General features: G+C 59.4%; 1 protein-coding gene across 1 annotated transcript in view; it reads left to right on the top strand.

Moving 5' to 3' along the window:
- The first annotated feature begins 339 nt into the window (after positions 1–339).
- Positions 340–11,161, top strand: part of QSOX1 (quiescin sulfhydryl oxidase 1) — a 34,629-nt gene continuing 23,807 nt past the window's right edge. Inside the window, exon 1 of the mRNA XM_062192942.1 lies at positions 340–637. Within this exon, the coding sequence (XP_062048926.1) occupies positions 385–637 (253 nt within the window). The 5' untranslated portion in view covers positions 340–384. The remainder of the gene's footprint in view (positions 638–11,161) is intronic.

Here is an 11,161-nt window from a genome sequence, read left to right as displayed (position 1 = left end):
CGTGTAGGGACTGGGGGGCTCCCAGACGCCACGTTCCCAGCCCCACCCGGGTCCTGAGGGCGGGAAGCCGACGAGCGCTGCTCAGCGCGCAAACCGCACGGCGGCTTCGAGAGGCGCCCGGGCCCCGCCCCCAGTGAGGGCGGGGCCGCGCCGGGCCGCGGGCGGGGCCGTGGGCGGGGCTCGCCGGGCCGGGGGCGGGGCCGGGGCGGGGCCGGGCTGGGGCCGCGCCGGGCTGGGCCGGGGGCGGGGCCACGCCGGACAGGGGGCGGGCCGGGGCGGGGCCCCGTGGCTCCGCCCCGCGGGCTGAGGCCCGAGGAGCCGCGGCACCGCCCCGGCACCGACCGGTCCCGAAGTTGCGTGCGGTGGTGGGCGCAGCCGCCGAGGATGAGGGGGTGCGGCCGCCGCTCGGGGCCGCTGCTGCCGCTGCTGCTGCTGCTCGCGGCGTCCGGCGCCCTGGCGGCCCCGCGTTCGGCGCTCTACTCGCCCTCCGACCCGCTGACGCTGCTGCAGGCGGACACGCTGCGCGGCGCCGTGCTGGGCTCCCGCAGCGCCTGGGCCGTGGAGTTCTTCGCCTCCTGGTGCGGCCACTGCATCGCCTTCGCCCCGACCTGGAAGGCGCTCGCCCGCGACGTCAAGGGTGAGCAGCCGCGCCGCCCCGCCACCTGCCCGGCAGGGGCCGCTGCCCCCGCGCCCCACCCTGCCCCGCACCTGCGCCCCCTCTTCCTCTCCGCACCCCGCACCGTCCTCAACTCCCGCCGCTCCTCCCATCCTCAGCTTTGCCTCCCGGCCCTGTGCGCTCTGCACTGCGTGCCCTGCGCCCCCTGGGCCCCCACCCCTCGGAGGGGTCCCCGTGGCTCGTGTCCGGCCTTGTGGGCAGCCCCCTTCCTCTCGCCCCGGGCCCTGTGTCGCCTGGAGCTGGCCGCATCCTGCCGCCCCCACCACCTGCCTCCACCCCGGGGCCGGTCCACACAGTTCTGCACTTGGCTCAGGCTGCTCCTTGCGAACCCGGCCTGCCAGCTCCCCAGTTTCTAGGCCAGTTCAGTCTGACTGTCTTAGTTCGTGCTCGCTCTTAGACCCGAAATGGTTCAGCTTCAGGTGCCCACTCACTGGTCTGGCCGTGAAAACCCTTCGTCCTGCATAGCTAGGGGCCATGGGTCGTGAGCTCGCCATTCATTTAAGAACAGCCTGTGGGGGTAACAGGACAAGAAACCACCGAAGTATATGGGGAGAGAGAGAGGGATTGAGTTTTGCAGGTGTACCCTATTACAGATACGTGAGCGTTGCGCCGTGCCTGGCTAACAACAGTAAGAAATGTTTATCGACACCTCACTGATGAGCCCTGGACACAGGCACCTCACAGCTCCCATTGGGCAGGAGTGGTGCTACGGATCCGCCGCCCCTGGGAGCTACTTCCTGATTGTCATTGAGTGAGAGCCGCGGGCATCTCCCGGAACAGGCGTCTTTCGAGAGAAAGGAGAACTGGAAAGGAGGCTGTGTCTCCTGGTGTGCTTGCAGGATGGTGACCGAAGTGGCTAGACGGAGGCCTGTGTAGGTTGTCGTGCGTGTGGGCCCAGAAAAGGCCTTTTTTTTTTTTTTTTTTTTTTTTTAGATTTATGTATTTGTTTGAAAGACAGAGTGACAGAGGAAGAGAGAGAGTAAGTTCTTCCATCTGCTGGTTCACTCCCCAAATGAATGCAGCAGGCAGGGCTGGCCAGGCCAAAACCAGGGGCCCAAGCCCTTGGGCTACCTTCTGCTGTTTACCCAGGCACATGAGCAAGGAGCTGGATGGGAATTGGAGCAGTAAGCACCCTGCTTAGCCACTACACCGGCTCCTGGAAAATTCCTTTAAAAAAAATGTATTTGTTTATTTGGCTGGCGCCGTGGCTTAACAGGCTAATCCTCCGCCTTGAGGCGCCGGCACACCGGGTTCTAGTCCCGGTTGGGGCGCCGGATTCTATCCCGGTTGCCCCTCTTCCAGGGCAGCTCTCTGCTATGGCCCGGGAAGGCAGTGGAGGATGGCCCAAGTCCTTGGGCCCTGCACCTGCATGGGAGACCAGGAGAAGCACCTGGCTCCTGGCTTCGGATCAGCGTGATGCGCCGGCCGCGGCGGCCATTGGAGGGTGAACCAACGGCAAAAAGGAAGACCTTTCTCTCTGTCTCTCTCTCTCTCACTATCGACTCTGCCTGTTAAAAAAAAAAATGTATTTGTTTATTTGAAAGAGTTACAGGAAGTGGGCAGAGAGATATCTTCTGTCTGCTGGTTCACTCCCTAAAGGGCTATCATGGCTGGGGCTGGGCCAGGCTGAAGCCAAAGGCCTGGAACTCCATCTGGGTCTCCCGCATGGGTGGCAGGAGCCCAGGCACTTGGGCCATCTTCTGCTGTTTACCCAGGCACATTAGCAGGGAGCTGGAGTCAGGACTTGAACCTGCGCTCATATGGGATGCTGGCATCACAGACAGCAGCCTAACTAGCTGTGCCACCACGCCAGCCCCCTGGAAAAACTTTTCTGAACAAAACGTATAAACCCCTCTGCAACCTGCATTTCACATGGGCGTGCATACCTCCGGGGCGCCATCGTCCGAACGTGCCGTCTCCCAGCAACCCTCACATCTGGCCAGGGCAGGAGGAAGGAAGACGTGGGCCAAGGGACGGGAGCACAGGGGTGGCAGTGTCGGAGGACACGCTCAAAGAGGTCTGTGCTGGCTGCGTTTGGACGCAGGTCACGGGAAAGATTATTTTCCAGCTGACTCAGGTGTTTGGACTCCTCGCAACCCAGAGTTTTCCTCTGAACTGCACATCCAGATACCGGCCCCGCCTGCCTCTCGGCGATGATTGCCACTTTCGGAAGCGGTCTCTCTCCCGTGCGTGGAGTGCCAGTCTCTCCCGGAAAAGAAAAGTAAAAGCAGGAGCCTGACCGTGAAAGACAGTGGGAGGCGCAAGGTCCAGAGACGAACCAGGGTGCACAGGAGCTGGGAGATGGGGAGACGGACGTGGAGATGAGGTCTCCGGTGAGGCTCGGAGGTGGACGGCCCTGAGTCAGGGTCACGGTCAGGGGAGGCCCAGTCTGGTACTGGCCGGAAGTGCAAAATGTCCTCTGCTCCTACCCTAAGGGGTGTTTCCTGGCCAGGCCGTGCTGAGAGGCTAGGGCTGGTCTCACTCCACTGTGGGCTGAGAACGCCTGGCTCTGGCCTAGACCAGGGCCGCACTCCCAGCACCCTGGGCCGTGTGAGCCTGGCACATGCCCTGGGCTAATGGTTCAGGTGTCTCGGGACAGGGGGGGAGAAGGGAGTTTTGCAATCCTGCCCAGCTGGCTGCAAGGCATCTAATCTGACTGGATAGGGCTCGTTTCTTGGGTGGTAGGTTCCTGGGGCCAGTTGCTGCCTGAGGGAGGGGGGGCAGAGAGCTTGACCTGGCCTGCCCCCCTCATCCCCCTACCCCCTACTCCCATTGTCCCACCAGGAGTCCAGAGTAGACCTTTATCACTATGCACTGGCTAATCATTCTGCCAATATTTATTGAGTGCCAGAGCGTTGTTTATATTACAGCTAGGAAATTGAGCTGCCCACAGTAGGAAACTTGGCAACCGTGGGGAAGCTGTGTTTGAAGAGGGCCAAAGGAGTGGCGAAGCCATTTCTTGTGGTAGGAATTCAGGGAAGGGGAGAGGCGGGGAGGGCTGACCTGGTCACCGAAGCCTTCATTCAGGCAGTCACTTATGCCATTATGCCAGCCCTTTGCTAAGTAAGGGCCTTTACCTGAGAAAATATCCAAGCCACTGTCGACCCCATTCTTTCCTGCTGTGCAGAGCCTGGCAGAGGGCCGGCGAGGGGGAGAACGGCACTCGCCGAGCCGTGCGGATGAGATTTAGAAGGTGGGCGTGAGTGCACGACAGCGGGGAGTGCTGGTTTGGCCCCCCTTTCTCCTCCAGGACACACACGATGCCTCCTTGTATCCCTGGCACACCCAGCAACAGAGCCTGATCCGGCATGGGAACCCACGGAGCACTCAGGGTGGCCAGTGGCCTGAGCCTCCCAGGCTTCCAAGTGGGAATGTGGGCCGTGGAAACTTCTGCAGGTGCAGAGAGCCTCCTGACTCAGATGTAGGTGTCAGCCAGGCCCAGGGGTAGGGAGGGGGTTTCATCCATCCCATGACCTCACTGCCCAGAGCCTTCAGCCAGGAGGCAGGAAGGACGTGATGGTGACCGCATGGCCCCGAGGAGCTGGGCATGGATAGGTCAATTCTGGGTCTGGAGAAGTTCCGGAGACTTGGGCCCGGGAGGGGCCACTACCTGGGACAGCAGCAGCAGGAGCCCCCCTACCCACCCACCCCAACCCTCACAGCTATCTGGGCTTTTCCTGTCCCCAGCCTCCCCTCTCTCCTTGCCCGTAAACTTGGAAAGTACAAATCCTCCACCCAGGGCAGCCATTGCAATGGATTTCTGTTCTCCCCAAGAGCAGTGCTGGACAGAGCCTTGCTGGCCCCCTGGTGGTGTCCGGCCATGGGGGTGGGTGGCCTTTCAGCCTAAGGCTCCCGACCCCTGCTGAATGCAGCCTTGTGACATGAGCAGGACAGGAGCCCGGGCTGGGTCCCCTCGGGCCCTTGTCCCGTCACTGGTTAAAGGGCAACACTGCAGCAGATGGCAAGGCCCCAGCCGGCGCCTGCTTGCTCACTGCACTGTCGGGCTCAGGGTGGGGTCTGTTAATGAATAGGGCAAAGAGAGCATTTCTGTGCCCGGACTCCCACACGGCTCTGAAAGGAAGCAACAGGGCTGGACTGGAGCTGCTGTCTGGTGTGCTTCTCCCCTGCTGTGTGTGGTGGGGGTGCCCTTGGTTGGGGGCCAGCACCTGCTGTCTGGTGTGCTTCTCCCCTGCTGTGTGTGGTGGGGGTGCCCTTGGTTGGGGGCCAGCACCTGCTGTCTGGTGTGCTTCTCCCCTGCTGTGTGTGGTGGGGTGCGGTTGGTCGCTGAGCCAGAAGGTTAGTGGATTCCATTCTTTTCTCCCGCTACCTGCTTAAGTTTTTAATTTGCCTTTTGTAAAGGGTCTTTTAAGAGAGATAATAAATTTTTTTGAAATCTTAGAAGCTTCTGTACATGCGTAGGCATCGTTGGTTCATAGGCCTAATTTGGGGCCTCCTTGCAGTTTTAAATGTATTGTTTAAAATTTATTTGAAAGGTAAAGAGAGACACACACATATATGGAGAGAAAGAAGTATTTTTTTTTAAAAAAAAGATTTATTTTATTTGAGTTACAGAGAAAGGTAGAGCCACACACAGAGAGAGGTCTTCTAACCACTGGTTTACTCCCCATATGGCCGGAGCTGAGCAGAGCCAAAGCCAGGAGCCAGGAGCTTCTTCTGGGTCTCTCATGTAGGTGCAGGGGCCCAAGCACTTGGGCCATCTTTTACTGCCTTCTCGGGCCATAGCAGAGCTGGATCAGAAGTGGAGCAGCTGGGACTGAACTGTCGCCCATATGGGATGCCGGCGCCACAGGCCAGGGCTTTAATGCCCCGGCCCCAAGAAAGATCTTCTACCCACTGCTTTACTCCCTAAATGTCTGCAGCAGGTGGAGCTGAGCTAGACTGAAGCCAGGAACCTAGAACTCAATCCAGGTCTCCCACTTGGGTGGCAGGAACCCAAGTACTTGGGCCATTATCTGTAGCCACCTCCCCCCCCTCCAAAGGTGCACATTAGCAGGAAGCTAGAACCGGAAGCAGAGCTGGAGCCCAAAGCCAGGCACTCTGATATGGGATGTAGGTATCCCCAGTTATACCAAATGTCTGCCCCAGGGCCTCATTTTATTTTTAAAGATTTATTTATCTATTTGGAAGTCAGAGAAAGAGAGAGAGAGAGAGAGATCTTCCATCCATTGGTTCACTCCCCAAGTGGCCACAATGGCCAGGCCTAGGCCAGGTCGAAGCCAGGAGCCAGGAACTTCATCCAGGTCTCCCATGTGGGTGCAGGGGCCTAAGCACTTGGGGCATCTTCTGCTGCTTTCCCAGGTGCATTAGCAGAGAGGTGGATCGGAAGTGGAGCAGCTGGGATGTGAACCGGTCCCTATATATCACAGGCGGTGGCTTTACCTGCTATGCCACAACGCCAGCCCCTTAAATATGCTTCTTAAAATACAATGCTGTTGGCCGGCGCTGCGGCTCACTAGGCTAATCCTCCACCTGCGGCGCCAGCACCCCGGGTTCTAGTCCTGGTTGGGGCACTGGATTCTGTCCCGGTTGCCCCTCTTCCAGGCCAGCTCTCTGCTGTGGCCCAGGAGTGCAGTGGAGGATGGCCCAGGTCCTTGGGCCCTGCACCCGCATGGGAGACCAGGAGAAGCACCTGGCTCCTGGCTTCCATGGCGGCCATTTGGGGGTTGAACCAATGGAAGGAAAACCTTTCTCTCTGTCTCTCTCTCTGTCTAACTCTGCCTGTCCAAAAAAAAAAAAAAAAACAAAAACAAAAACAAAAAACAATGCTGTTCATCTGGAACATTCCACACACTGGCCATCATAATACTAAATTATGTTTTGTAAGAGTTCACCACTTTTGTAAGTGTTTGCAGCTTTCAGGGCTTAATTCTTTTTTTTTTTTTTTTAAAGATTTATTTATTTATTTGAAAGGCAAAGCATGAGAGAGAGAAAGAGCGCGCGTACTTCCATCTCCAAATAGCAGCAACAGCCAAGGATGGACCAGGCGGAAGCCAGGAGCCTGGACCAGCATCCTGGTCTCCCATATGGGTGAGAGGGGCCCAAGCACTTGGGTCACCTGCTGCTGCCTCCCAGGCGCATCAGCTGGAAGGTGGAAGGAAGCTGAGCAGCCAGGACCCAAACCGCTCTCAGGTGTGGGTGCAGGAGGTGCTGGCTCCAGCTTCACCTGAGGCCGCTTTGCAGCAGGGCCGAACCAGGGGCTTAACTCTTCCATTTGTAAAGGCAGGCGGAGCTGGAAGGTGGAGTGCTCTTGGGCAATTGATTTCCCCTTTGATCTGGTCTGTCAGCGAGGAGATAAGGCTGGGAGGGAGGCACCACAGGTGGAAGCATCTTCAGCAAGAAGGAATTCAGGTGTGAGACAGAGTGGAGTGCTAAGGCTTTATTGGGAACAGGGCATCCGTCAGAATGGAAGGGACAGAGAGAGGGCACCCAGTCACTCGGACTGGGGAGAGCGAGGTTACGTGGTTGGATGGAGAGAGTACACCTGGGCAGGCCAGGTGGGCGGCTCAGCAGAGAGGCAGAGGGCTGAGTGAGCAGTCTGTTTGGACTCCCTAGGTTTTTAGGGGAGTCTGTTTACCCCCCTCCCAGGACAAAGGGTTGGGAGTCCTGACAGAAGAGTCTGTTGGGTGAAAATTAGCAAATTCTCCCCAGATGTGCAGAGCAGAGGGGCTTCCCTTAGGGCGTGTCTGAGGTTTCATTGCCCCTTGTTATCAGGTAACCCCTTTGGTCCTGAGGAGAGAGAAGTCTCCTGGGAGCTTTCCTGGGGGAAGGGCTGGGACCACCTGGGAGGTCGTCAGGGTCTGGGCAGGACTTTGGAGTGCCAGATGGGGCGCTTCCGGGGCTTCCGCAGTGGGTGCTGGGCTTCAGGCCCGGCTCACACACACATAGGCTCAGTGTCTGACTTCCTGCCTAACAGTGCCCCTTCGCTGCCTGAGGTTTCCCTATTCCTGAAACATCCTTACAGGGGCATCTTGAGTTTTCGACGGTGAGTGCTTTAATAGCTCCCAAATGCCTGACCAGTGCCTCCCAGTCAGACGGTGGCTTTGGCTCTGAGGTCACCTTGTCCAGCTCGGCTGATGATTTCCCCCCGAGAGCCAGCCTCACCCCTGCAGGGACTGCCCTTCACCGGCAGTTTCTGTGTGACCCAGCCGGATGCCCGAGGCCTCCCTGCAAGACCCAGTCCTGGTTTTTGTCATTCTTGCTGGTGACTCATAGGGTACTGCAAAACCCAAAATGGGTCCCCTCCCAGCACATGCTGACTCCGAATTTGAAAGCCAGACAGAGTGGGGCTCAGGACAGAAAGAACAGAGAAAGAGGAGGGACCTCAGGAAGCCCCTCTCTGTGTGCCTCCAGGGGTCTCCGGGGCCAGGGGTCACCAGTGCGTCATCAGGGCCCTGTTGGCAGCGAGCAGAACTCTGCAAAGGCAAAATGAAAGCGAGTTTCGCGTGGAGATCGCGGATGGCTGTAGCCTGATTTTCGGATTGAGCAATAGCCCTTCCTATGGACGAGAATTGGTGTGGCTGAGCAGGAACAAAAGTAGACGGGCCATTTCAAAGTCACTTTCCTTGTCAAGGTTAAAGAAGCGGAGACCTCCTGGTCATGCAGGCTGCAGCTGGCCTGCTTGTCGACCCGGCTGTCTTCTCTCTCCCTCTCTGTCTCCCGGGTTCTCACAAGGCAGATCCACCAGACTCACTTCAACGTGGCCATGCGAGTGACTGCATCTTGGCCGGTGTCTCGGGCCTGCTGCAGGAGCCCCGGCCACATCAGTGGCCTCCTGTAGAGCTGTGACGTCCTGGGGTGATGAGTGGTCAGGGCCACAGTGACCCGTGTCAGTCCATGGCTCATCAAGTCCTTGGTCAGGACTTTCCCAGCATCCCACTGGCCCCAGCCTCCACTTCCACCTGCCCCTGGGGCTGGGTCGGTCTGGTGAGTGCACAGAGACTCAAAGCATAGAGAGAGACAGGCAGAGACAGCTACCAAGCATCGCTTCCCCCGTCCTCCACTACCAACCCACCCACCCTGCCTGAGCATCCTGGCAGCTGATAGCGTGGCTCACTGCTCAGGCCAGAGCCCTCCTAGGACTTGGGCAGAGGCTCAGATCTTGGGTTCAGGTCCCAGGTCTGTGTGTGTCGGACCCAGCTATCTAATCGCTGTATCACACAGCCAAGGAGAGCAGGTTTAGAGATAAATGCCCCCTTGCTCTCCTGATAGTGTTGTGGGGAGCACTAACCTGGATAGATGGGGTACAGGATAAACTCTCAGCGCAGCTGCCTATACCACCTCAGCAGGAGCTCTGTCTAGGCCCTTCGAGGGGCTAGTTACAGAGAAGCATCTTCAACTAGAAAACAAAACCGTTTTGTAATCGGAGCAGACAACACCCATAAAAGGTGACACCCTGACCCTGGCAAGGTGCAGGAAGAGGAAGTGGGGTTTGGACAAGCTCGCCTGCTTCCTCCTTCTGTGGTGGTGGGGTCAGGTGAGGGTGGGCCCTGCTGCTCCCTGAATGCCAGCTGCCCGTTCCTGAGCCGTCCCACCCAGAGGCTCCGTGCCTCTCGGGCCACCGACACTGGCCTGGAGAGGAGCAGGTGTGGTCCTCCGTCCCCTGCCGAGTGGCCCTGAGAGACCCTCTGCCTGTGCTCCCACCCGAGGGCGTGCACTGGCAGAGGGACCTGTACTTCCCTCCCTCGCCTGGTCTTCCCTGGGGGTGCTGGGCTGCTCTTGCCCGGGACCCACGGTGGAAGTCTGCACTCCTGTGGTCTTGCTTTACCCCTCACGCCTGCCATCACAGGGGGCCGGCTTTCACCTCGCCTCCCCCTGCACAGGGACCTGAGGGAGGGCTGAGGCTGTGCGCTGCTGAGCGCCGGCCCTGGCCCGGGGTCAGGGTGTAATTCCACAAACATGCACTGAGCACCTGTCATGTGTTGGGGAATGGGGATGCTAGGCGGTGACCACGGGAAAGCACCATGACGTCTGTCGATGGGCAGGATGGTGAGCCAGGTCCCTGAGCCCGGGGCCTGTGAAGTGGCTCTTCCTAGAGGAAGCGCTGTCCAACCTGAATTGCGCCTGACACACAGGTTGAGTTGTGGGGAGGGAGAGGGTGCGCTGCGGAGGCTTTTTCTTCCAGGGGGTGGTCTGGAGATGGGAGAGAGCCCTGTGCGGCCTCCAAGTGTGGCCGGGCCAGGGGAAGAATTGCTGATGCCTGGAGATTCTCCCAAAGGCAAGGGGAGCCAGCAGAGAACAGTGATGGAAGGTGACAGTCGGGTCCACGGAGCACATGAGAACTCCTGGGGGCAAGGAACCAGGAAGACGGCAGCTCAGGTGCCCCAGCCAAGGCAGGACAAGGCAGGGAGGCCAGGCTGGGGGTGGGAGGGAGAGTGACGGAGGGAGTGGCAGTTAGGATGAGCAGATGTGCGTGTGGGCGGGCTGCCTGGTGCTGCCCCTGCCAAGGGGTGCAGGTGGGGGCAGGAGCGGGGTGGCCCCGGGCATCGGAGCAGGCCCTGACTGCACCTCTCTTTGTGCGGCTGCTTACCACCAGCTTGCAGTGTTTGGGCCAGCTTAAGTGGCTGCCCTTACAGGCCAGGGGAGGGGCCCGGCAAGGCTGAGGTTTGGGGAAATTGGAAAGAAGGAGTGCTGGGATGTGGCTCGCCTGTCTCTGCTGAGGGCCTTAACACTTCCATGCACTCCCTAACCCTTCCCAGCTCTCTCCCCCTGCAGGTTCCCTGTGCTCCAGTGGCCAGGACAGACTGCCAGCAAGCAAGGGGCGGGGGGTGGGGAGGCTTCCTGTGTGCACTGGGTGGTTTTCCTCTGCGGGGTGGGGCACAGTTAGCCTGGCTCTCCCTGCCTGCCACTCCTGCCTTGGGCATGGAGTCTGCCTGGGCTCTCAGGCCTTATGAACTAGTGCTGTGTCCTGGCCGCTTGTTGGGTGCCCTATCCAGCTGTTCCAGGATTCTGTGCTTAGTGGGTACAGGGTGGGCTGCCTGTGAAATCCCATCCCCTGGGTCCCTGTGCTGGAGTTGTACGTGTGTCCCAGGGCTGCCCGGGGCCCCAAGCTGAGATGGGGACAGCCCTGGCCCCTTTCTGCCACCATCTGCCCCGGCCTCCCCTACCCCGGGAGCCTGGTCTCCCAGAGCCCCGCACGGCCTGGCTGCTCCCTCCCTGGCCTTCCTGCTTGTGTTTCCTGTTCCCTGGACTCAATTTCCTGTGAGGCCCATGCGTGGTCCGGAGGTCCAGTCTCACAGTTTGTGTGGCTTCACGTGGATCTTGTGGGTCTTGCCTTCCAGCTGGGGCCCGCTTTCTGTAGGCCAGAACCTTGGCGGGTGCTCCAGGGGCCCCAACCTGGCGTCAGACCCACCTGGTTTGCCAGTTGATTTCTGCTTCCCAAGTCCTGGCCTGTGCCATTGGTCTCCCTGCCAGAAAGCCCCAGCGGAGAGGGGCCTGGGCCGGATGGGGGAGCAGGGCTGATCCACT

This window comes from Lepus europaeus, chromosome 5, assembly GCF_033115175.1.
Source record: "Lepus europaeus isolate LE1 chromosome 5, mLepTim1.pri, whole genome shotgun sequence".
NCBI classification, from domain to species: domain Eukaryota; kingdom Metazoa; phylum Chordata; class Mammalia; order Lagomorpha; family Leporidae; genus Lepus; species Lepus europaeus.
Note: the sequence above shows the minus strand (reverse complement) of the source record. Positions and strands in the feature narration are given on the sequence as shown.